This window comes from Dendronephthya gigantea, unplaced genomic scaffold (assembly GCF_004324835.1).
Source record: "Dendronephthya gigantea isolate DGI-Jeju-01 unplaced genomic scaffold, DenGig_1.0 000005F, whole genome shotgun sequence".
Taxonomy (NCBI): domain Eukaryota; kingdom Metazoa; phylum Cnidaria; class Anthozoa; order Malacalcyonacea; family Nephtheidae; genus Dendronephthya; species Dendronephthya gigantea.
In genome coordinates this window covers 609,788-635,836 of record NW_021163015.1, presented here as the reverse complement: position 1 = coordinate 635,836, position 26,049 = coordinate 609,788, and the positions used below count along the sequence as shown (strand labels likewise).

The following is a 26,049-nucleotide window of genomic DNA, read 5'->3' as shown; positions in this document are numbered from 1 at the left end:
ATCATGCTCCTACACCTGTTCAGTGGCAGTAACCTAAAATATTATAATTAATCAATAGACTTATATGGCATAAGATATTTCCATGAAACAATTGTACCTTCTCTAAAATGCCTAGGACAAACCTCCGCAATAAATAGACCCACCAATGCCTCTAGCAGTCTACGTGTAGAAGCGATACAAAATAACTCCGTCTAAAACGACAACGTTGTGTCTATATTTTCTGTTTCATATTATAAACCCACTCAAGTGGGAACAATTATTAGTTGTTGTAATGGTTATTACACAATATATTGTTCGTATTTTTTTTATTATTGCGATGTAAATATATAATTTCCCTCTTGTTTAATCGTCATCGCTATCGTCCATCCAATCATCGTCATCGAATTCCATGGACTGGAAGTCAACTCGATACCTTAGTATACCTGCAATGAAGGCGAATTCAGTATTAAAGTGGCCCAAAGATTGGATTAATGAAAAAGTAGGGAAGGTGAACTCTTTTATGCGGGAGGCGGGAGGGAGGTGCGCGAATTTTTAAATATTATTCTTCTAGAAAAGGTTCAAAATAAATTCCACGAGATATTTTAAAATCTGGGCATGAAAAATTCATCACAGACACAATTCCGAAGTTCGATACTACGGAAACATTTATGAAATTCACAATGTTTCTTTGAATCTTGCCTAATTTGTCTTGGGTGGACATGCATAAGAGTTGACATAATATGTAGTTGTATATCTGCATCAATATAAAGTTTAACGCGAAGTTACATCATTCTTTAAAAGTATACTAGAAAACAGGCCCCTGGTACTCAAAATATCAATTTTCCAATTACTAAATCAATAGTTACCTCCAATTCCCCCAAAGCCTTTACAGAATTGAGCCCCTTCTTGTGAACGATCAGTTATGATCTCGAGTGTTGCGCCTAAGAAAAATCAGATGGTATCATGGTAGCTCATTTCTTCCTTATCTGATCTTTTGTTTACAAATTTATATATCTAAACTTATATCTTGTCTAGGTCGATAAGTGTTCACCAAAGTTCTCACCAAAATTTTTGTAGTTATTAGCCAGCCATTCAAGCAAGGACATTTTTTCGACAAGTTCCAATTCAACCCCCGTCTGTAATATTACAATAGATTTTATGAAAACCTCAGCTGGTCAATTTAAACATTTATATAGAAGCTAGATACAATAATAATATTCTTGTATGTTTGCATGGTGACAGTCGATAAGTAATTTAGCTTGTAGGTGTACCACGTAAGTATTTAATATTGCACAAACTGCCTTTTCAGATGTTATGAAGCAATTCACTTACACTCTGATCTATGAAGTTGGTTTGGTCCCGTTCTTGATCAGGACGTAGATGCAAAACCTTTTCCTCTAAAAACAAATAGAATACGTGTCGCTTCTGGCTTCTTCCTTTTGTGAAAGTTGATATATCTCGATATATATAAGGTACGACTAGACAAACTAGTCAGGACAGATCTTGGGTAAGAGGTGTAAGTCAATACCGTACAGAAAAGGATGCTAAGATGTGAACACGCACGAGAAGATGTGTGAACGCGCAAAACACTCCAACACAACAGAGGACTAGCATTTCTGCTCAGCCTGCGTTGAAGGGTGAAGACGTTCACCAAAACCTTGCTTTATGATGGAGGAAAACTGTTGTGTCGTTTAGTGATCGTAGACACGACAGGGAACTACCAACCATCAATGTCTAAGTAATAATAGTTTTCCGCAAGCAAGATAGGGGAATATTTATCATACAAACAAACAGGTAATACTGTATTTTGCACCAGAATTCCCTGCAGGTGTCACGGCTTGTTACGTCATTATGCACAAGATCTTTTCTGTCAGATCAAGATGAGGCTCAATATCAACGAGAAGCAAGTTCACACCAGTCAAACAAACGAGAACGCAGAATAAGTTCTACTGATATTCCAGGACTAAATGACTGAATATCGTACCGTCTAACGCATGATTCTTTAGCACGAATCTCTGGATTTCTAAGTTTTCCCAGACGATCAGGATATCCACAGCACCCATTTCTAGGGCCTATATGTGACAAATGAACCAATTTCTGTCTTAAAATTCAAATTTAAACGCCAAAGGGCAAAATGTGCAACGGGTCAACCATCGCGCATACCTTCAATGTATCATCGACGCCAAAACAGAACTTCCCAGTATCTTGTGAAATTTCGTCAAAATATCTTCCTAAAATTAATCGTTTTTCCATAGCTTCAGTTTCACACAGCGAACGTAAAAGACTAAATTTCCCCAGCCTGAATTACCGGTCCAGTTTTATTCGAGTTCATTCGCAAATGCTCTATGCAGACGTGATTCCAATCAATAAGATGAAAATGAATTACGGAACCCCTTATTTACCTATTAGTTTCTTCTCTTGTATAAACTTGACGTTCGCCAAAACCTCTGAAGCCAATTCAATAGCCTTAAAAATATAAAACACAAACAATAAGTACATGTATATACGGAGTCAATTTCTGGACCGCCAAAGAAGCAATAGGCACATCTCACCTGGTTAAATCCATTTTCCCCGCCATAAGAAACGTCGACCAGCTTGAGTACTCTTGACTGAAGGCGCTTTAAAAGGAACAAACCGCAGCTTTTTTAGCATGAATAGAGAATGAAACCTTTACTGGAATTTTCCGGCTATGGGGTGTAAAATAGCTTAAAAGAACTAAAATATAGAGTAATGCTATAGTTTGAAAAAGAACTTCGCAAACAATTTGGTAGCAACACTTTAATGTTAACATCAGTTTTTTCATTATAATCTTGTGCATTTTGCTTCATGAAAATAAATACTGTTTCACAGGGTTCATGGTTAATGAAAAATTGTTCGGGATTTATATACTTGTAAGGGATAACCGGCAAGAGTTGAGAAAAATTCAGCAACCATCGGCCCAGTGGCAGGAATCGAACCTATAGCTTCTGTACGTCCTGTGAGTTGCTGGTGACCAGTGCACCATTATGATCGACGACGAGGTTTAGTGATAGTGTAAGTATGCACATGGAAGATTATTAATTCCGACGATTCGTTTTTCGGTAAAAAATTCCCTTCAAATCTTTGGATAAGTTACGGGAGATACTTTGCTAAGTATTTGATATTTTGCTGAGTATTTGTTGAGTATGAATGCAGTCATGCAGACCATATTTCGTCCGCGGTTCCAGGAAAATAAGACCACACAAAACAATAGAGTAATAAAATCTTGCATGTACACTCTTGGTCTCGATGTGTGAACGGGCAAAAAACTCCAAACACATCAGTGGACTAGCATTTCTGCTCAGTCTGTGTCAGAGGGTGAAGACGTTCGCGAAACATTACTTTATGATGGAAGAAAACCGCAATATCATCGACTCTAGACATCACGGGGAACTTATCAACCATCAATACCACTGCACGGAAAATGCAATCGGTTCTATTAACACGAATATGGTACGTTCGACCAATGAAATATAGTAGCTACTTTATAAATATTTACCTGGTCGAATATATCAGACTGGCTTAATTCTGTCTTAAAGTCGGCTGAACCAGCCAATATAAGTCCAGTGACGTTAGGCTAAAGTTAAAAAAAAACAGATGAAAAAAAATCATTTAGACAGAGTAAAGGAATATGCACAGTTACTTCCTAGTGTATGTAGTAGAATAATAACTGCCTGAAATAAACAAACACTTCTCGACGTTTCGACATATTATCAGGGGCGCCGGAAGCAGTTTAGGGGCGACGGTGGCAGAGTTTTAGAAAAGGGCACATTCATTTTACCTTAGCAACCACACGAAGAGGAAACTCAAATTTAGAAGTACATGCGAACTTGCAAATCCACGGGAGAACACATTTTCAATAATATTACAGGCTAGTTTTTATGCGAAAAATAGGCATCATGATTAAATGGTGAAATTATGATACTTTTATATGGTAGCAAAGGGCACAGGGCTGCCCTCGCTCGCCCCCATTAAAAAAGGGCAGGGGGAGCAGCTGCCCCCGAGGTTCCGGCGCCCCTGCATATTATACCATATTTGATGCAAAGTTATTAGACATGGCACACTGCTCCTTGCATGGTTATAATTAGAACGGATCCAAAAAGTTCATTATTTCGTTAAAATTTTTAAAATCACACACTTTTCCACTGAGTTAAATGTCCAACTAAGGAGATTCCTCAAAGTTACATTAAAATAAAATGTAGCTATACCTGATTGTAATGAACATGTTGGGATAAGTTGGGATATATATATATAAAAAAAGACCAAACATACTTTATCGTTATTTATATATAGCTGTACAGCGGTCTCCGCCACTTTTCTGACGTAGTTATGTCTTTTTTCCATTCTAAGTCGAGCAAATCGTAGAGCTGACTGACCACCACGACCTGAGAAACAAACACGTATCTTTTAACATAATCTGAATAGATGTTCGAGCTACCATTCTGCTACACGACAAAAAACGCATAGATTGTGACTGTTTGGTGAAGCAATGACGTTAGACTGCGCCTCACTAACATGGTTGTTATGATTTATTAAGTTGTGAAACAACGTGTGGAAGTCTATAACAATTTTGCTGCAAGTTGATAACACGCGTGGGGTACAGCACAACATTGTCATTGTTTCATCAGCCGGGAACAACTTGAGCGTTTTAAGTCGTGGACTATACAAACTTTTTTTGTTTTTTGTCAAACTGCGTGTACTATTATACGTTTACATGTTGGTTGAAAGTAAGCACAGAATATATGAAATAGATACACGGTGCCTGCTAGTCAACCATGTTTGATTTACCATTCCTGCATTTACTCTGAACATATTGGAAATTAGAGTAGCACTTCAAATAACAGGAATGGACGAAATATACGCTCTCAACTAACAAACCTTTAAAGGAAAATGGTCATGTTAGGGCTACGTATGCATACGGACAGAGACATATGCAATTAATCTAGGTACAAATAACATCAAATTTTCTAATTTCATTGTGGTTACTATGTATGTTGGAAGAATATTTCAAAATCCAATTCTATTTTGGCAGATTCTCTGGTCACAAACGTGACACTGCTTTCTATTTTGTTACATGTAATATATTATAAAGCCTGTAGAAACAGAAATGCAACGTGTATGACTGGAGAAGCGCCCTTACTGTCTCTGTATTTACACTCTTGTTTTATCTTGAATATTAAGAACACAAGATGTCGGAATCTCTGTTTTATTTTGTACATTCTACTATATAAGCTGAAAGCAAGAGTTCGCTAGGACGAAGAAGTTAAAGTCAAGTTTTCTAGATTAGTATGATGGGGACTGATATCAAAATTATCCTTGATCTGAAACTTTCTGAAAGATTGGTAAAATGTTACCACAGCAAGTGTTACATAGTTGCATATAAAAACAGATCAATATTGCCTACCATGTTTCTTTGGTAGATCAACAGTAAATCTGTGAAGAACGTCTCGAGTGTTTCCACATAGCGTACCAAAGAGAGCACCATTACCATCCATCACAATAAAACCAAACTTAGTATCGTCTGTTAGTAAATTGCTTAATGCCTATTGGAGATGGAAAAGAACAAATGAACATGAGATTTGTCAAACCTCAGAGATTCTAGTCACAAATCCTAAACACACACACACAAGGAGAAACTTAAACTTTCGCTGTCAATCTAGTTGTTAAATGTAACATCAAGTTCATCCACAGAAGACTACAAACAACAGTCTACTATGGTCTTGGAGGATGCTTTAAGTGCTTGTTGTACCTTCCACGGAAAAACCTCCAGCTAATGGTTAATAATAACTGCAGGACGTTACAGAAAGGATAATAGACTGTATAACTAAATAAGGTTAAAACCAGTCTCTAAATTATTATTAAACCATAGGTGTGCTATCACAAAACAACCATCAGAATTACTGATTTAGAATGCAGTTCTCACCTCCGTATGAAATTTGTTATCACAAAGATATAGAGATGTGTTGATGGGTCGAAATGGTTCAAAATCAATATTGACTTTCTTTTCTTTACCATCCTCTGTAACTATTGTACCACAATATATCACTAAGCCATTTGGCGGCACTGTAAGAAAAAGTTCAAAGAATTTCATGTCATTACGAAATGCCAGATGATTTGGCAGATTGGATAATGTATTTACCTTTGTTATATAGTTTTAACCTCTGTTGTACTGATGTAATTGCACTTAGAACAGATAACCTATATGCAAAAATAAAACAAATTGAATAGGATTGAATTATAAAGAAATGCACGAAACCAACAAGCAACAACAGAACAATATGCCTCTCAAATTCAAATCCACCACAAATTAACTTCTTATATAACTTGTTTTTATAGGTCGAGAATTATCGACCAAATATTTGAAAGGTAATCTGAATTTGACAGAGCATAACTTCTTAAGATACCTATAGATACCTAATAGTGGATACCCAATAGTGGATTAAAAGTAAAGATGGTTGCAGCTGATATTTTTGTTTGAAAGGTTAGAATTTAATTAAAAGATTTAGCAATCATAATTATGATGCCTGTAACTTCTAATTGAGATTACCTGTTAACACGACTTTTTATATTTGAGGCTGTACCAAATTCATCAGCCAACATTTTCGCAACTCTTGATATCTGGTCTTTTGGTGGGATGATTAGCGAAATCATACTTGTTCCATTTCTTAAAACACAATGTTGGGCTTACCATAAGTGCATAATAGAGCAATTTACACACGCAATAATAAGCCACAGCCTCCTAAATAAGCTGTGGCTTAAATACGTCGCAAACAGTCTTTAAATGGTCCATTTGTTTGCCACTGAAATAAACTGAGGCTAAAGCATAGAGCTCGTCCAAAAAAGCTGTAGCTGCTTTGAGTCACACAATTTCCATACATGAACTGCTCCACAACCAAATTTTAGAGTAAATTTTATATTTCAAAGGTCCTAGCTTCAACACCGTCACAGTCTCAACCAAGGAGACTGATAGCCATCACTAACTTGTGTTTGTTTAACATTTAATGTATATACTATATAAGTTTGAAATTAAGCACAATTTATGATAAATTCAAACCAAGAAAAGATTAAAACAAGTGCCTATGCTGTACCCTCTTGCAGCCTCAAGACTTTTGATTAGTTTCTTAATTTTCCACATCTCAACATTTCTGTCTGCAGCTTCTGCTCCTTCCATTTTTCTGTAAAATTAGAATAACAGAATAAAACAGGTTCCCAGGGATAAACACTAGCCCTAAAAGGAATTTCAATCCGGTGTTTTAAAACATGTAATTGTTGAAATACATTAGCTCCTATAGCAACTAAAAAATGAGATTCTACATTTGGTTTCCATGCATATTAGGCCATCATCGCTCAACACGCTATTGTTGCTGTAAATTTGAACCGCTCTTAAATTAGATGGCCCAATGTACTCAAATTTAGGCTGGTGACTTTTAGCTGGCCAATTAAATTCCTTAGAGTGAATGATGTGAATGTTATATAGAACAGCCTGAATTATGTTTTAGAAAAAAACTTTTTGAATGGAATATGGGCACGTTTTTCTCAAGGAAATAGAGCAAGAGGCTCATAGCTCCTAGGAAACATGAGCCTATGGGAGTTGGCCTTACTAGTGTCAAAAGGATAGCTAAAATTTATATTATCACCCTTAAAATATGTCGAACAAGTTTGAAGTCCTTAGTGAAGCATATATAATTACATAGAAATGTCTGATTTTAACATCTAAACACCAGACAATTTTACCTAAACCCAAGGGTAAACTAGTATACTTTAAGCAGATTTTATACACATTAGTAAAATCAACACAAAGTTTCAAAAATTTGACACAAAAATATATGCAATCATCACAGCTTTTCACTTGTATATATATAAAATACACGTGCTACTTTGAGAGTTTTATAAACACAGTCATCGATATAAGGTTGTCACAGGAATTCTTACCAAATCTTGTGTGAATGTAACGAATTTCTTTTAAAAATTACCAGCTTTAGTTAGGAATATCTCCAGAAATTATAAATCTTTACAAAAAAATTAAAAACTTGACCGGAAAACGACGTCTTAAAAATGCTTGTTTGAAAATGGTGCAATTCTGCATTCCAATCTGCGGCTCAATGTCAGCGGTACAATAATGGATCGAATCAATCCAGTTTCCAGTAATATATTAGGATCAAAGTTTCGCACGATTTTCAGTTTTCACTTCGATTCGAGTGATTGACGTTGTCTCAATGGAACTCAAACATTATAGCGAGTAGTCTAGTTAAGTTGTTTTTGTAAATAGTCTGTAGAACTTAGTTTTTATTGCGTGATCGATTATTGTAAATTTCCCTAGCACTAATAATAAATTAAAAAAAAATTGATACGAGTACTAGACTCAAGAGACCGCGGCCTAAGAGACCGCCTACAAGAGACGGATCATCCGTCTAGACAGATAAGACAGTCTTCTTACTCTTCTAGACTAGTAGTTCGTCTTCATCATCGACGTCGACGGATCATCCGTTATAAAGCAGTTCAGGAGAATTCAGATTTCAGGACTATCTTTAAAATTCGCTTTGACGAACTTTTATCCCCGTCTTTTTCAATGAAAACTATCACCGTACAGGCCGTTAGGACTGGAAGTTAAAATCTCGCCAAGGGTATTCAATTAGTCTATAATTTTATAGAGCTACTGATATCTAAAGGACAAATTAATAAATGAAAAAATAAAATGAATAAGGCACAAAACCAAGTACAGTTGCCATTCGGTCAATCATTACGCTTAATGCTTACACTTACGAGAAATATTGCTTTCGTTTTGAGAATAATCCTATTGATTTATACCAGTGATTTATATTGGATTATATTGGCATATTTTGGCATTTTGGGTCACAATCAGAATTTCGTGCGAAAAAAATGTAAAGAAGGCCAGGCCACAAAGCGTGTTGCTACATTACGTCATTGCAACATTAATGGTTCATTAGAGCTTAAATGGTCACACTTCACAGCTCATGGTCATGCAGCATACTAGCTCCAATGATGTTATAGTGTAATGGTATCGTACTAGGAGCACTATAAGCAAATTTAATACTAAGCAATCAAAGTCAATATAATAGGACCAATGAATTTTGCTTGGAATGTATCAAAATCACTTTGTGGGAAAAGCTACAAATCAACAGCGGCAGCCACCTCCCTTAAATCAAAATATGATGCAATTGTAGTTGGTGCAGGTGAGTTGAACTGATGTTGACCCATTAATAGCAACGCACCTGACCATCTTGACCATGAATTGATAGTATATATGATTAACATTACAATTAAATTCTTCAGGAGATTTAACTATCGAGTTATGGTTCACCCTAGTAGGGTGACCCTACATACTCACAATTTACGGAGAATTCAATTAGATTAATCCATCGTAATTATCACTACTCTGGTTTTAATAAATGAAAGTAATCACCACACTAGAGTAGCGATAATTACAATGGATTATATACCTGGTTGCCATGAACTCATTAAATTCAACTCAATTTGATTAAGATGCAAGATATGGAATAGTCTGCTAGGTGTGAAATTTAAAATAGAATTATTTTGCCCCTACCATTGCCAATTATAGTTAACCACATTCACAGTGTCACTTTCATTTTGTTCTGTCTCCTTTCTACGTTTCATATATGACCAAGACAACCAATTTTAAAATCTTTACTTCAGGGCACAATGGTTTGATATCTGTAAGTATTCAATGTATCTAAATATTGATTGCAGCATTATTGTTCTCAGCTGTTGCCTCAAAGTTGTTATTATTTCCTGCTGTTGATACCATGTGTTAAAAAACTTTAATTGTTTAAGCTGTAGCTATGTTTGTTGCAGTTATATTTGCTACTGCAAACGCATGTCACTGTCAATGATGTTGTGCTCTTGCTGTTGTTAACAATATTATATATGTTGCCATGGCCAGTTAGATTTGGGTCACTGGTTTTCTTGCAAACTCAACTACTGTGATCTTGTTGAGCTTTTGTGATTGTTGATGTTGTTCATTTTTGTCATTATTATTACCAGTGCAATTCTATTACAATATTGTGATCATTTCATAATACACTTAATCTAAAGAACTTTACCCCAACCATCCAGGCTGCATATCTGCAGAAGGCTGGTCTCAATGTACTTGTACTGGAACGAAGACACGTGATTGGTGGGGCTGCAGTCACTGAGGAAATTGTACCAGGTGATAATTGCCTGAGGAATGGTTTTGAAACATGATAAATCTGTACTTGGGTTGTTTCAGTCGTGATATTCGAGCATAACCTTGGAAAATATGTTTTTATTCAGGTTTTAAATTCTCCAGGTGCTCGTATGTTCTCAGCTTGTTAAGACCTCAAATTATTCAAGATTTGAAGCTAAAGGTGCTGAAAATTTATTAAGATTCAAATATAACTATGTAATAAGGAGCTTTATTGAATTTTAATAACCTTAAGTAACCATATAGGGTATAGTTCCAGTGAACTCGGTAATTCAAGTTCAACACACCTTTATAATCATTACATCATCTGGTCCAGGAGCTTCGCTTCATGAAATGTAGTCGTGACGTAATCAATCAGGTGGTTTTCCAGTAGGCTGCCTAGCGGAAGCTCGACCAGGGAACAGGACGATCAATTTTAACGTATAACTGTAAAATAGCGTTTTTTATCTCATGATATATGGTATGATAGTTTTATCGCACACTCCCCCCTCCGTCTTTGCCCCAATCCATTTTACACCGGCAAATTGTTCACTGTCCATCATCCTGGGTTGTTTTTCGTTTCATAGGACTTTGGCCTAAAACTGTATTTTCGCGATCCGAATTATTTTACGCCGTTGGCAGATGGTCGCTACCTGTTGTTGGGATCAAATGATGAGAAAAATTGCGAACAAGTTTCCAAATTTTCCCATAAAGATGCCGAGGCAAGCGATAATTCGCATCATTTAACCGTGTTTTTCCCACCTGCGAATCAGGGGGATATATATTCATATATTCATGTTTATATAGGAACAATAATAGCGTAGGAACAATAGCGTACACAAACCCAGAGTCTGTGCACGGAGTAAAGACCCAGGGTACGAGGTTGTAGCGTACAAAAGAAATCAATCGAAGATATGAATAAACTCCCTCCCCCCCCAATTAAGCTTCTAGCGACGGCCCTGGTTTTGATATAACTCTGTATGCTAACATTCCTATCCATGCTCCAGTGTTATGAACTGGTGAAGTCAGTGAGCATGTTTTCAACTTTTCACGTCAATTATTCTGGATTATCTAAGTCATGTTTTATATTTACTTACTTAGATGTTGCCGAAATACGAGGCTACCCTTGGTAGATTAGGTATGCAGACCTGACATATCCGATGATCTGGAATGATCGATGTCAAATTTCTTGAATGATATATCAGATGTTGTCTTTTAGCGCAATTATCGATTCATTGCATGGATTTACCGATGATAGCAGGAGTAATGCTGATAGCTACTGAGTGAGCTAATACATCAGCTAATACATTAGATAGAAGACTAGAAAAACACGCCTACTGCTCACCTGATTTGGCCAAATATGACTCCTGGATCTAAGTCACATATTTCGTATCCAGCGTACTTGTAAAGCTAGCTGTGAAACGATGACAGGGCTTTGTTGAGTTTTGACCACAAAAACTTTGCTTCTCGATGGAGGTAGCTTCTTTTTTTCTCAGTGGCAGTCAGTGTTATTAGCCAAAGAATAGTTTTTTACGGAGTAGACTACGCGAAATGTGAGGAGATAAACATACACGCAATTCTCGTCTCATTCACTTTAAACTTTTGAACTATGAAATATTTAATGTCTTTGACAGTCGAAGCAATCGGCCCGTTCCTTGACAATCCACCATTGGACATCAATGCTTTGGTTCATGGCTCGCTGCGAGAGAAAATGAACACATTGCCTTCATTAAAAGCTTTGATGAAAACAGGCAAGTTTGCATTGCTGATTTGAAAGCGGTGGTATGCCGTTATCTTTCGAGGTTTTTGAGCAGAAAACTACACTAAGGTCTAGGGTAGATGACACTAATGTAAGTATTGTCAGTTGACATTCTGTTATCTCAAATTTTTTCGTTTAGTACGGAAGCTTGGTAAAGATCTACCCTTGTTCTACGACCTTCTCACGGCTCCTGCTACAAAGATAAGTATTCTAGACGGTTGTCAGTGACTCCAGTCATTAAAAACATTGAAACAAGACTAAAGGCACTGTTACACGGTGCAATTTTTCCTGCAGCTTGCAATGCAATTCTTCTTTTGAGATATGTAAATTTGACAACTACGAAACTTTTGTCCTTATTAAGCCGGTTTTCCACGAGCGATACTTTTCGCGACTTTATTCCTTTGTATTTGAGCAATTTGTTCCAGATGGTTGCAGTTGAGAGCTCTGGAACAAAAGTAAAATGTCGATTCGCGCGAAAAATATCGCTAGTGGAAAACCGGCTTTACACTCCATGGCGTTTCTTACACTTACATGTTGAATACTCTTCACTAATTTACATCTCTTAAAAGTAGAATTGCGTTGCAAGTTGCAAGAAAAATTGCACCGTGTAACATGGCCCGAATTAATGTACGGTTGAAGGAACCCCCTAGTTCATCCTTCAGGTTATGTGATGTCATGTTTTTTTCCGCGCACGTTTTAGATAAATGGTTCGAGTCCGAACCTCTGAAGGCTTGCTTGGCCATGGACTCCATCATTGGAGCGACCGTCAGCCCTTCGACTCCCGGCAGTGCGTAAGTTTAGAAACCTGGGCAAGATGGAAACAATGTTTTTCTGTTCATGTTTCTCAGATGTATATAAAATATTCAGGAAACACTGTCTCTTAGTTATTCTTGCGTTTTTGCAAAGGTATATTGTGAATAGTTTCATCTACGATTATACTCCTTGTACGATACTACAACTAGTGCATGTTAACAACTTAACAATGCTTGGAAAAAAGAATCATACGAATGTACGCGTTGTACCTATTTTTTCTAATTTAGATATGTTCTTTTGCATCATGTAATGGGGGAACTTGAGGGACACCCGGGGGCATGGGCGTACGTCGAGGGTGGTATGGGGAAACTCTCTCAAGCAATCGCAGACTCGGCGACTTCGTTGGGCACAACAATATTAACGAATACGGTAAATAAATCGCTAGTTCCCTTTTAATATCAGGACCCGTTTACACTATACCGGATTGCTTCCGGAGTGGTCAAAATTTTGTAGCTAAAGGCAGTAAAAAAATTTACTGTGAGAGATCGAAATAAATATACTAAATCTGTCAAGCATTTGCTGCTATAACCATTGCCCTTTGAACGCAAACGAAGATATCATGACAAGCGAATCCTGTATAGTGTAAACCGGGCCTCAATGTCCCTTTCGGGGACTGGATAAAAGTTTTTTGCTATGATAAGTTTTGAAAATGTATCAGTTTTTTTCACTTTAGTTTAGTTTCGCTCTAGTCTTTTCCAGTCTTATTAACTGTCGTCGAAATCTTCAAAGAATTAATCATTTTGAAGACAGCCATTTTTGAACTCCCTGAAGGTTGTAAACTCGTTTCGATAAGCCTGTGATAAAAATTAGTTAGTATCCCTTGGGAAAGATAATGCTTGTTTTTTATTGGTATTATCATCATCCTGCATCAAAGTCTTGTGTGCGTGTCTCATTACTCTCATATGTACATGCATCTCAAACTATTGCTGGGTATTTTTCTAGCCTGTGAAATCGTTTCTTTTGCAAAATGATTCACCCTCGTCCGTGTCTGGTGTGGTACTGGAAGACGGTACAGAGATTACGTCAGACATCGTATTGTCAAATGCGACCCCCCAAATCACATTCCTGGATCTTCTACCGCAGGTATATCTTCATTTTTAAAAAACCGTTTACAAAGAAATCGTTACTGCCTAAATTTCGTTGAATCATCACCTATTCTCGTACCTAATACGTGTTCTTGTAAGCATGTGTATGGGGTAGCGAAATTTAGTCATTTTTCCTCACAGTTCATTGAACACATCCAATGATCGTCTGGGTGTTTGAAACCCTTGAAAAGTACTTAAATTCAAGAATCGATTTCAAGGGCATTTGAAATAATTTATGGTCAAAAAATAAACAAAGATAACATAATTACGTGTTTATTTTTCACCAGGGAGTTTTACCAAAGGAACTTGAGAAAGATATATCATGTTTAAACTATGATTCGCCTGTCACAAAAATTAACGGTGAGAAATGTTGGTAAATATACCTTGCATCAAGAAACGTACAAGGATAATCCCACTGAATGTTATACCGGATGTTGTTTGGCCTATTATAGTGTTGGTACTCCTGTGCCAAACGCATTAAAAGGTGCATTGATATGGAATACTTCGGACGATGTTCGTTGTTTTTCATGCGTTTGCCACTCGAAAGACGCGAGGTTTAAGCAGGGTTTACTGTTTTGGCATAAATAATTTTACACGTGTCGCAAAAGTTACCCTCGAAGCTAAAAAATCTTGTTCTCAAACACCGCTTTAAAACTGCTTTCACGCGAAGCAGATTACCCCGTTCATTGACTGTGAATTCAGGCCTATAATGATAGATATATTTTTGTGAGATATGAATTAAAAGTTCAAACAGTCGTTTGCAATGTAGTTTTTTAGATCTCATATGCTAACTATTTTCTGTACCAAATCTGAAAATCTGGTTGTTTCATAGTTGCCGTTGACAAGTTACCGAACTTTTTGGCGCGACCGAATAAGGAAAACGGCGAGGCGTCAGAACATCACAGATGTACAATTCATATTAATACGGAGTCGATGGACACAATAGAGAAAGCTTATACGGACTGCTTGCAAGGAAAACCTTCAGACAGGTAATTGATGTACACAATGCATGCTCTTTATTACCCCTCAGAAAACATGCTCAAACGTATGTCATGTTGTAAAACCCAAGATTCGGGTTATTTTAGAAACAAGATACGAATACAAACAGTTCATGGAATTTCAGCCCTAATTGAGAGTAACCTGATTTCTTAGATCGGTTTCAGTGGCAGATCTACGGGTAGTTAGAATAAATTATAACAGCTTAAAGTCGCAATCGCATTGGTAGATTTTTATTTCAAAATATTCTTTTGAAATCCATAACCATGATTAAGTTGCTTTGAATTTAAGATTTAGCTGTGTAATTTATTCTGGCTACCCCTATCCACAGCTGATCGGTTTCACAATAATCCTGAAATATCCTAAAGTGGAAAGATTATCCTTTGAATATTTGTGTATTGTATTTCCTACGATGGGCCAATGGCGTGGCACTATTTTGAGTACTGTAAATACGAAACATTTATACAAATTTTCATCGCAGACCATTAATCGAAATGTGTATTCCGTCATCCCTGGATCCGACGCTAGCTCCCCCTGGCTGTCACGTGTTATCCCTCTTTGTCCAATATACCCCGTATAATCTCAAAGATGCCACGTGGACGGACGAAATACGCAATGCTTTCGCTGATAAAGGTAAGGAGATTGAGATATAGCATTACCTTACCCCTCCCCCCCCCTTGTGTGCACTCTGCAAAAAACAACAAGATTTTGCGGAAGATTAATATGATGGCTGTTTATGACCTTCACGAGTTTGGAACCAGTAAACCAAGAATTAGTTTTAAGGACTATTAATTAGTTTTAAAACCAGTTTTCCGGCTTAAGACAAAATCCTGCACGATGTAAACAACTGTTAAGTACGAAATATTTCAAACCATGCGATTTTGGCCTTGGATATGGCTTAATGCCAGATATGGCTTAATGCCAGCACAGTTAATGGAACATACATGGTTTGCAGACTAAATAAAAGTACAATGCAACTCATTAACTATGTTATTGTCCAGGTTTATGCAAAAAATGGTCCTTTCTCCTCACGCGTCTATGGTATTTTAGCCAAACTTACTACTAGTGACATTCGTCTTGCTAAGCTCCTCAACCTTGATTTGAAAAATATGTTAATTAAAATATTGCTGTTGGTTTATCTGTGCAAAATACAATAGACATGTGATAAAAAGGAACATTTTTTTCATAAATCTACCTCAACATATGGTTAATGAGTTGTATTGTAGTTTTATGTGGTCTCCAAACCATGTATAAACTGTGACGCCAGCAAAGGCTTGCTTATTTTAAGGTGCCATCATTTTTTGCCATAATTTTCTCATCAATTGCGGCCAATTATGACCAATTAAAGGTCAGACATCAAAATGCGCTGAGGTGGAACCCCATGATAGATTGCCCTTGAAAGACTTTTCATAGAGTTGCTAGACCTTAGAAAATGTACCGCGAATGTCTATCAAGATCGAGTGTACAAAAAATATGTCAATTATGGGACCCATATATTAATTTTTTTTCCAAATACGCTGAGTTTGTGCTATTTTTGGCGAATATCACAAGTGGCTTCAACTTAATCTTTTCATCAGCGAGTTGCAAAATCAAAAAGATTAGTTAAGTGTTTCCATTCCTGAATTTCACCATGAAAACTTAATCGTTATCTTGCCTTAAACATCCTGCAGAAATATTAGTTATGAAAGCATAGGAATAACTCTCGCCAGCGAATCGTCAATATCTAATTGGAAAATTATCCAGGCAAAACCCATTTAAGGCTACCCTTTTCAACAGTACACGTGTACAGCCTAGATTTCCTGTGTACCCGTCATGGAATCAAGTCATCAGGGTAAGCGAGATAAAGCTGTGAAAATAGCCGCTTTAAACGTTTAGCATAGAAATTTCCGTGAGCGCTAATATATATAAAGGCCCTTTACACTATGCGATTTGTCGTAGACGATTCGTACCCTGGCGTATGTGAACGTATGAATGCAGGTACAAACGTGACACTTTAAATTCCAAACTGAGCAAAATTGAATGAAGATTTGACATAGGCAATCTTTTGCATTCGTCAGAATAATAATTGCATACAAATTATCGTGTAGTCTAAATAGGCCTCAAGACGGTGTTCTCTCTTCGTGCAGACATCCCCCTGTCAATATACTGCGTGTTGTGCTTATTTTTTTTTTGGTAACTAGGCAAACTAGCTCTTTTAATACCATTTCTTTAAATATACGTTTTACATGCACTTTAATCAAACTATCGCCCTGGCTAACGACTTAACGTTGATATTAACTTATATAAATAAATCCATCGAAATTAGAAAGTATGGGGGGTGTCAAATTAATTCATGGCAGAATTTCCACTAAGGCAATTTCAGTTCCAGATAATTATTAAGGCTAGTTTCCACTCAAGAAAAATCTCCTTTGGATCGGAACGGACAGGAAAATTTCCTTTGTCGGTGAGTTCTCAGGCCGCGTTTATACAAAAGAATCTTTCCTGTCCTGTCCGATCCAAAGGAGAATTTTCCTGAGTGGAAACTAGCCTTTATGCTGTACTGAATTATTTCCTGTCAACCAAAATAAATGTGCTTTTAACCATAGTACATGTACATGCCTAAAAGGTTCTCGCAATATTGATATGAATAGGATTATAAGAACTGATGTGATTGTTGTCCAAATTGTTTGCATTTTTCCACAGTATTGTAACTATTGTTGTGTAGACGATCACTTTAATTTAACCGTGTTTTTTATGTCTGTCGGCATGCAAGTTTTTAGCACAACACCGTTCATGATCGTTGCTCTCAAATCACAAACTCGCAGATTTTGGCCGCCTGGAATGAATTATGCTTGTTTCTGCGGTTATAATTTTAACGCATTGGTATAGACTATAGTCTAAACACCGATATTTTTTAAGCATGAAGTGCTAAAATACCTATAATATTATCATTCTTATGACTGTTTTCTTCGGATTGTGTTCTGACACATTCCGAAGCGAAAGTATATATATTTACATGTGAGAACAAATTTTGTCTTTCGTCGAAAGTAATCACTAAAGTAGTACTTAAATTACGGGAACCACTGAGTATTTGAGAAAAAATGAAAGAATACAAACTCCGTAAAGAGTAAACATTTTGAAAAATATAATTTTCGACGATTCGATTGAACTATATATAGTCACCATCAGGAAAAGAAAAATGGTGACTATGGTTTAGTCGAAACGTCGAAAATTATATATTTTCAAAATCTTTATTCTTTATGGAGTTTCTATTGCTTTATATTTCAGTATCTAATGTAAATGGAAAATTGAGGCGAATTTGTTTTCATTTTGAGACCAAATTGGAAGCGGTAAAGAAAAACTACTCCCATGCAGTTATGTCTAAAGGATATGAATTAGAGAGAAAATCGTCCCAAATTATATCTACAATTTATCCTTGAAGCAAATGTGGACGCGTTTTGAACGATGATTGCAGAACGATAGTCGTGAAACGAATTATGTTTCTTAAAGTTTTCCTGTTTATTGTGTACGGAGAAATTTGACCGCATGCAATCCGATTTAATTGCTTTGGAAAAAAAACCTTTCTGCAACCGTGAACTTCGCAATCCGGTTCCATGCCAAGTTTAAGAGCTGACCTTCGATTGTCTAAGTCATCTTTATAATGACAGAAGAGCAGTTCCCTTTCAGCTGTGCGTCATCAGTTTCAGCGCATTTCATCACCTTATCTCCATAATTTGCGTCATTTGATTGGCACCGATCGCGCGTACATAGCAAGCATCCCATGTTTTGCCTCGCTCACAACTGGGCAGAACGTCAAACGAATATGGCATCGACACTGCACTTGTTTCTCGTCGCTCTTTGCATTGCTTCGAGCTGCGCAATAAATGGGATCCCAACTGATGAAAGCACAACGTCGGGTCCTACCAAGATACCGCAAGGCAGTGTGAAATCCCTGAGTCAACTTGCGCTGGCCGTGGCAAGATCCACCTACCTACCGATTGATCGCTTCTCGCAAAATCGCACGATCATAGAAAACCCTTCTCATTTTGGCAAAAGTTGGGTGCGTTGTCCGAAGGATAAACCTGAAATGCAAACGGGCTTGTGCTACAAACCCTGCAACAAATCCGGCTTGGCCACAGCGAGAGGCGTTGGACCGATTTGCTGGGGTTGTCCCAAATCCCACCCCGTAGAACATGGCGGAATGTGCTATAAGGAATGCCCAGATCGCAGACCTAGAGGACGTTTGTTTTTATGTTTTGGTGACTGCCCAATTGGTTACCGGAATGTCGGGCTCACCTGTGTCCGACTCGGCAGCTTGCGGATTGCAAACACCTCCAATTGCCCATGGTACGACAAGTGCGGGCTCATATTCTCGCGTGGATGCTCCAAGTGTCCCGCGGAATATAAGAACGATGGATGCATTTGTCGTCAAAACCCTCATGTGACTGTACGCCCGCGTTTTTACCGAGGCATCGGTGTCATGATGAAATCGTACAACCGAGGCATGGGAACATTGCCGAACTTCTTGCGCTACGATCCGATGAGCGAACGGGAGGCGTGCGAAACAAAGGACTGGGTCGGAACCGCGTTTGCGAAGGATGACACGGAAGTGGTGAAGTTTATAAACACTAATCAAAAAATCGCAGTGTTCGGATTTCGTGGAACTGAGACCAAAAGTATCTCCGATTGGTTGGTACATTTGGACTTCCACCCCGATATATTCCTGGTCAACAGCAACACGCGTCTGAAGGCTCACGGCGGGTTCAAAATTCGATACCAAAACATCGCTGCTTGGTTTGAGAAAGAATACCTCAATACACCCAAGGATCACTTAATTTTGCTCACCGGTCACAATCAGGGGGGTGCCCTGGCCCACCTCGCCGCTGTTTTTGCAGCAGGGAAACTGGCACGAGCTCCCAACGCCGTCATCACGTTTGGAAGTCCCAGATTCGGCGCGGATAGTTTCAGAAAATTCTACCAAAAGCATGTTGGTTGTAATGCCACAGTAGATTACGTCACCAAAGGCGACCTCGTTGCTATGTCACCAAGCGTTTTGCTATACGGCTACTCGCATGCGTGCAAGGTCGTGAAACTCGGACCCAGTCGCCTGAATTTCATCCGCGCACACAGTCTTTACACCGGATACGGAGAGGGGCTGAAACAAGAATTTGGCGATACGAATGAGATCAAAGGTGGCTGCGATGTTCCCATGGAGAATGAGAGTATCCTGTTTGATAATATAATGTATTCTCAGTAAAGCTTTAAAAAAGATTATTATTTACCATTTAGCGATTGACATTTGAAATATGAACAAAAAGTTAAGTGAAATGTATTGTGAAATCATTCTACCAGTTTAAAAATCTAGTAAAGAAATTTTTATTTTAAATTTGAGCTTATGGTCAATGTTGGGTTCATTTGATTGGGTTCATAACCACAATAATTTTTCAAATATATTAAATGCAAGAAAGGTTTTGGTAACCGTTGTTATGCTGTTTTAAAAAATATTTGGGGCGGCAGCTAAACTTTATGCGCATTTATATAGGCTAGAAAAGTATAGGTAAAGTAAGGTAAAGACTGAGCCGGACTTTTGACTAGTCAAACTAGTGAATAGTTAATTGATTCTGACAACAAAATTCGGTTGCATGGTATGGGCGTTTTTATAAAATTTTCTACTTTTGATTCCGCGTTTTGAGTGATATCGCAATCAAAAATAGATGGAATATTCCCACTCTATATTAACTAGTTCGGCCATTACTTATAGTCCCGGTTCGCAAACCGCACTCACTTACTTTATCACATAATTTACAGATGTTTTTTCTGACGCAACGCCTGGCACAACTACACAGGAACAACATAACTGTAATACTCGGATAACAATATTTCCAATTTCCTGTTTTTTTCCTTTCTTTTTGGCACTGATGCCTTTTACTAAATCTATTTATTAATAAAACTCTAAATTTTATAAGTCAATATATTGTTCAACACATAATCATGATACATTACACACATAAAACGTATATAGACTTCTACAACGCTGCAACATCCAGTCAACTTGGATCACAGCAATGTTGTTTGTTACAAATTGGCTGATTGCACTATTCTTGCCAGCAGGACGAGAAAACAGTCCAGATAAATATTCAGTCCACAGTAATTACATTCCAGTTTGCGATTAAGCAAGACCATAGGCAAAACCAAAAACAAACAAACATGTAGTTTCACAACAGCAAATATCAGTTAAAGGCTGATTATCCTTTTTTAACAACTTGCTCAAAAGAGAACCCGAAATTTAGTAAACTGGCCAATTTTGAAGCGAAACATTGTAGAATGTAGAAATAACAGCCTTGTGAAGCTAGCAAATTTTGTGGCCATAAGTTCATAACCTTTTTTATCAATTTTTTGCCCGCGAAATACTGGAGTAGACAAACTAACCCTAAAGGTCCATATTTTATTCATTTTATACTTTTAGAAATTTTGAATGTCTATTGAAATTGACATGCGCTTTCAACCTGCGTTGAAGCTAATGAAGCAGACAATTTCAAGACGATCAGTCTAAAATTCTGTCTATAAATAATATGCAATGAGGCATGCTCTGTTTCGCAAGTTTTAAAATAAGTGCAATGTTGATTAGTTGGCTTTTAACACTTTCCAGCTGAAACTATAATACATTAAAACCATGAAGTTAATTCGATTATTTTGCTGCGAAACTTAAGCTTGTATTATATCCACGACTTAATTTCTCAAATAAATCTAAAAAAAAAGAAAAACATTCCTGCTACAATCAATAATGAACAACGCAAGACTTGTCCATTCAAGGTGAAAAGTTGACCTTCAATGCCATGATAGACTGAAGCGCGTCCGCGTTGACAGAAGTGCAGTTCCCCTTGACCTTGAGTTATACGTCCTTCGCTTCAGCGCATTCCATCATTTGCGCAATTTGCGTTTTTTAATTGACATCGATTTGGTATTTGGGTTTATAAGAAAGCGTCGCATATTCTGAAACATCAGCAGAACGAGTATGGCAGCAACAATGTCTCATTTGTTCCTGGTGGTTCTCGGCGTTGCTCTAAGCTGCGCGACAAATGAAATCCCAAACGGTATTTCCACAACAACAACCCCAAGTCCGACGAACGAACCGCAAGTCACCGCGAAATCTCTGAGTCAACTTGCGCTGGCCGTGGCAAGATCAACCTACCTACCCATTGACCGCTTCTCGCAAAATGGCTCCATCATGGAAAACCCCTCTCATTACGGCGAACGTTGGGTGCGCTGTCCAAAACGTAAACCTGAAATGCAAGCCGGCCTCTGCTACAAGCCTTGTAATCAAAACAAGTCTAGCTGGGCTTTCGCGAAAGGTGTTGGTCCTGTTTGCTGGGGTTGTCCCAAGTCCCACCCGATAGAACAAGGAGCACTTTGCTATAAAGAATGTCCAAATCACAGACCTAAAGGAAGAATGTTTTTATGTTTTGCTGACTGCCCGAGCGATTACCGGAATGATGGACTGACCTGTTTCCGAGACGCCCGCTTGCGGGTTGCGGACACTTCGGATTGCCCATGGTACGATAAGTGCGGGCTCATATTCTCGCGTGGATGCTCGAGGTGTCCCGCGGGATACAAAAATGATGGATGCACTTGTCGACAAAATCCTCACGTGACTGTGCGCCCGCGGTATCATAGAGGCATTGGCGTCCCGATGAGATCGTACAGCCGAGGCATCGGGGTATTGCCGCACTTTTTACGATACGATCCGACGAGTGAGCGGGAAGCGTGCCACACAAAGGACTGGGTCGGAACAGCGTTTGTACGGGAGGACACGGAAGTGGTAAAGCTTGTGAATGCCCGTCAAAAGCTCACAGTCTTCGGTTTTCGGGGAACCGAAATCACAAGCGTTTCCGATTGGTTGGCAAATTTTGACCTCCACCCTGACGAATTCGTGGTGAACAACACGCGTCTAAGCGCTCACGGAGGGTTCAAGAAAAGATATGAAAACGTCGCGGTTTGGTTTGAGAAGGAATACCTAAATACACCCAAGGATCACTTGATTTTGCTCACCGGTCACAATCAGGGGGGTGCCCTGGCCAGCATCGCCGCCGTTTTTGCAGCAGGGAAACTGGCACGAGCTCCGAACGCCGTCATCACGTGGGGAAGTCCGAGGCTCGGCGCGGATGATTTCAGAAAGTTCTACCGAAAGCATGTTGGTTGTAATGTCACCAAAAATTACGTCACAAGAGGCGATGTTGTTGCCCAGTTACCAAGCGCTCTGTTATACGACTATTCACATGCTTGTGAAGACGTGAAACTCGGATCCAGTGACGAAAATTTCATCCGCGCGCACAGTCTTTACACTGGATACGGAGAGGGATTGGAGCGAGAGTTCGGCGATTCGAAAGAGATCAAAAGTGGATGCGATGTTTCCATGGCGATAAAGAAACGCGTTGCTGAGAATACCCTCGTTTCTGAGAACACACTCGCATACTATCAACTTTGAACAGATCTTGTTGACATTATGAATAATGGCATATTTTAGTCGTAAAATTTTAGTCCAATATTAAGTCGAATTTTGCATGAAGATTATAAATTCTAGGGTTAGAAATTAAACGTAGCGTTTATCTTTGGGTCAATGTGTTTGGGTTTATTTCTGTAGTAAATTTTCAAATAGAATATTATAGAATGCAAGTAAAAGTTGTGATAACCACCATTGTTTTGATGTTTGGGAATTGATAACAGAGCCCAGCATGGGCGCTATTTTGGTTCGGGCCCATACCGCATGCATGTAAAGCTACACTTTGGCATGGGGTTATAAACTAGGGATGTGATTGGTTTGCAAAAAATTTCGCCGCGAAAAAGTGTAATCGCTTCCTTCGCGTGTTTGTAGTAGAGTTCGCGTGAATAAATTCGCCTAGTGGAAAACGGGCTTTAAAAACCTGTTGTCAATTACGCGCAGACACTAAAAAACGAAACGATTGATTCACAAAATACAGACTCTTTTGTAAAGTCAAATTATGGAGACGTTATTCGGAATTAGCTGTCATTTCAGTTTAATTGCTTTTGCTGTATGTATAGTTTTATAATTTTAAACGTGATTACTTTTTCTAGTATTCGACAGTATCGAGGAATACGCGCCAGGATTTAAATCCTCAGTCGTCGGTAGGGACATTCTAACGCCGCCTGATTTGGAGAAAACATTTGGCCTCACTGGAGGGGTGAGTGCAGACAAAAACATTAGAATAAATAAGCCGCGTATATTAAGTAACTATATATTAAGTATGCCTACCATGCAATGTTAGTAATTTTGTATAATATTAGGTTCGATACGCGCGGTAAAAAATAACCGTTGTTTTTAAGCTGGAAGTGACATTCTTATCCGCGTAGCAAGTTAATAAGATTGTGAACTTTGCAGGCCCTTTTTGCCACAACTTTTTGCAACAAACTTGTTCGAGGCTCTAACACAAGCTGAGATATCGATAAACTTGTTCCCAACAATTCTGACAGTGTACGCGCCGATCAGAAAAAAATGATTACGTCACTTGACATTGCCACTGGAACACTCTAACTTTGTTGCCAGACTTATCAATTCGTTTCCAAACAATACAGTAGAAATGTTGCCGTGCAGTTAAGTGTGTTGAATGTTGTCGTTTGGATTTTTTAAGGCCTCTGCCGGAGTGCCGGTTGTACAAAGGCTAGATTCCCCCAGCCAATTTAATATGGTTGTTTCGTAATGCTAAATTAGCGTTAATCGCTCTTTTTCTTAGAATATATTTCATGGCGCGATGTCTCTAGACCAGTTGTATTTTGCGAGACCGGTACAAGTCCTCTCCAACTACAGAACTCCTGTCAAAGGACTGTATTTATGCGGCAGCGGAACTCATCCTGGTAAGACTTCGTTTCTAATTTCTATAGCGGTCTGTAATAGCGGTCGTGAACTGATCAATAGTGAGGTTGAGATTTGACTTCCACTACCACTATACCTTCCCTATATTTCTGCAAACGTGAAGTTCCACTACCACTATACCTCTCGGTAATCCATTTTACGTATCTTAAAAGCTATAAATATGCAAGTGGATTGCTTAAAGCTCAGAGGCCGGTCGTTTGAGGGGCGTTTAGCTTAAACGGTGGATAAGGCAAAGTTCAAAAATACTCTCTTGTGAATGAATGCCTACATCTTATGCATTAAATATGTACTTCCATTGAATATCAAACTATTTACATCGAAATATCTCAGCTCAGTTGTCCAATAAATAGATAATTTTGTTTTCCATTTTGAATTTTCCCACCGTTCAAGCTAAACGCCTGTCAAACATCGATTTTAAAAATGTTGTTCAATTATTTTATAGGAGGAGGAGTAATGGGGGCCTCTGGAAGAAATGCGGCGAACACCGTACTCCTCGATCGAAAGAAATAATAGATGGTGAATATATACATTGTATGTAGTTCCACGCCATTCATATTAAAAGATCATTCAATACTAAATCGAACAAAGTGTACACTGATAGAAAAGCATTATACATATTAAAGAAATCTCTGTATATGCATCCTGTATTTTTGTTCAAATGAAACAGATAGTATTAACAACAGTACCGTAAAGCAACCGCCTGCGCTCCCTACAAGCGGTAACTCCCCCCCCCCCTTCCTCCACTATTTACGACTTGTAAAATCCTGTGCATGTGAAATGCATTACTGTGAAGATTTTTTTAAAGACGTAAATATATACCCAAGATAGTTCATCAGACGATTTTTTGTCACCGTGTGCATGGAAGCTTCAAATCTTTGGCGCAAGACATATACTTTGTTGTTGAGCATTTATAAATCTTAATTTTGCTTGCGGTTGAGTCTATATGAATGAGTGCAAACAGGTCTCCTCGGTGCCCCGCTGCAATCTAATACTTTAGACAACGTTCATTTACTTTTTTTTTATCAAGAACGTATCCAACGCTCAGTTCATCTCTTGTTACTGTGTGAATTTTCTTGATGAGCATCTTCACTTTTTTAATACTACCTTAAATACAAAAAAGTTATCAGTGAAGAGTGAATAAATCTTGTCATCGTTGCATTATGGTAATTAGTATATATTATATAGAAATGGATACTTATTTGACGACTAGATCTAGTCTTTTCCGTCATTTCAGATCACCTAAAAATAGACGTAACCTTTCATTGCAACCAGATTATCTTTCATGCCAGGGAGACTTAAAAAGTTCCTCAAAATGTGACAAACATTTTTTATTGCCGTTGGCCAATAT

At 38.1% G+C, this 26,049-nt stretch overlaps 2 protein-coding genes across 4 annotated transcripts; one reads left to right on the top strand and one right to left on the bottom strand.

Annotated features, from left to right (window-relative positions):
- Positions 1-192: 192 nt before the first annotated feature.
- On the bottom strand, positions 193-10,159 carry LOC114516365 (eukaryotic peptide chain release factor subunit 1). Of its 3 annotated transcripts, XM_028535819.1 has the most exons (17): positions 10,080-10,159; positions 9,563-9,690; positions 7,086-7,172; positions 6,545-6,661; positions 6,137-6,195; positions 5,921-6,060; positions 5,402-5,540; positions 4,270-4,382; positions 3,497-3,574; positions 2,532-2,597; positions 2,382-2,445; positions 2,143-2,210; positions 1,964-2,051; positions 1,312-1,376; positions 1,043-1,115; positions 846-920; positions 193-422 (listed from the first exon to the last, which is right to left on the bottom strand). In XM_028535819.1, the coding sequence occupies exons 3-17, from the start codon at positions 7,166-7,168 to the stop codon at positions 343-345; spliced, it is 1,308 nt and encodes a 435-aa protein (XP_028391620.1). In that variant the 5' UTR covers positions 7,169-7,172; positions 9,563-9,690; positions 10,080-10,159; the 3' UTR covers positions 193-342. The 3 variants fall into 3 exon arrangements, with proteins under 3 accessions (XP_028391620.1, XP_028391619.1, XP_028391618.1); XM_028535818.1 differs by lacking the exons at positions 9,563-9,690; positions 10,080-10,159 and adding an exon at positions 8,435-8,648; XM_028535817.1 differs by lacking the exons at positions 9,563-9,690; positions 10,080-10,159 and adding an exon at positions 7,930-8,079 and having other exon boundaries at positions 7,086-7,174.
- On the top strand, positions 8,876-25,315 carry LOC114516364 (pyridine nucleotide-disulfide oxidoreductase domain-containing protein 2-like). The gene is made up of 17 exons (XM_028535816.1): positions 8,876-9,191; positions 9,673-9,692; positions 10,093-10,186; positions 10,291-10,364; positions 10,768-10,902; positions 11,282-11,318; positions 11,815-11,931; positions 12,079-12,140; positions 12,633-12,730; positions 12,980-13,121; positions 13,695-13,835; positions 14,125-14,197; positions 14,670-14,826; positions 15,315-15,466; positions 23,906-24,012; positions 24,562-24,682; positions 25,144-25,315. The coding sequence occupies exons 1-17, from the start codon at positions 9,083-9,085 to the stop codon at positions 25,209-25,211; spliced, it is 1,707 nt and encodes a 568-aa protein (XP_028391617.1). The 5' UTR covers positions 8,876-9,082; the 3' UTR covers positions 25,212-25,315.
- Positions 25,316-26,049: the final 734 nt, after the last annotated feature.

What these genes read in the sequence shown, in the direction of transcription:
- LOC114516365 (XM_028535819.1), bottom strand. Translation starts at nt 7,168, where the DNA reads ATGGAAGGAGCAGAAGCTGCAGACAGAAATGTTGAGATGTGGAAAATT. An exon ending in AGTCTGATATATTCGACCAG is followed by an intron (nt 2,598 to 3,496) that starts GTAAATATTTAT and finishes TTCCTTTTAAAG; the next exon opens with CGCCTTCAGTCAAGAGTACT. An exon ending in ACAAGAGAAGAAACTAATAG is followed by an intron (nt 2,211 to 2,381) that starts GTAAATAAGGGG and finishes GATTAATTTTAG; the next exon opens with GAAGATATTTTGACGAAATT.
- LOC114516364 (XM_028535816.1), top strand. Translation starts at nt 9,083, where the DNA reads ATGAATTTTGCTTGGAATGTATCAAAATCACTTTGTGGGAAAAGCTAC. An exon ending in TGCAATTGTAGTTGGTGCAG is followed by an intron (nt 9,192 to 9,672) that starts GTGAGTTGAACT and finishes TCTTTACTTCAG; the next exon opens with GGCACAATGGTTTGATATCT. An exon ending in CACTGAGGAAATTGTACCAG is followed by an intron (nt 10,187 to 10,290) that starts GTGATAATTGCC and finishes GTTTTTATTCAG; the next exon opens with GTTTTAAATTCTCCAGGTGC.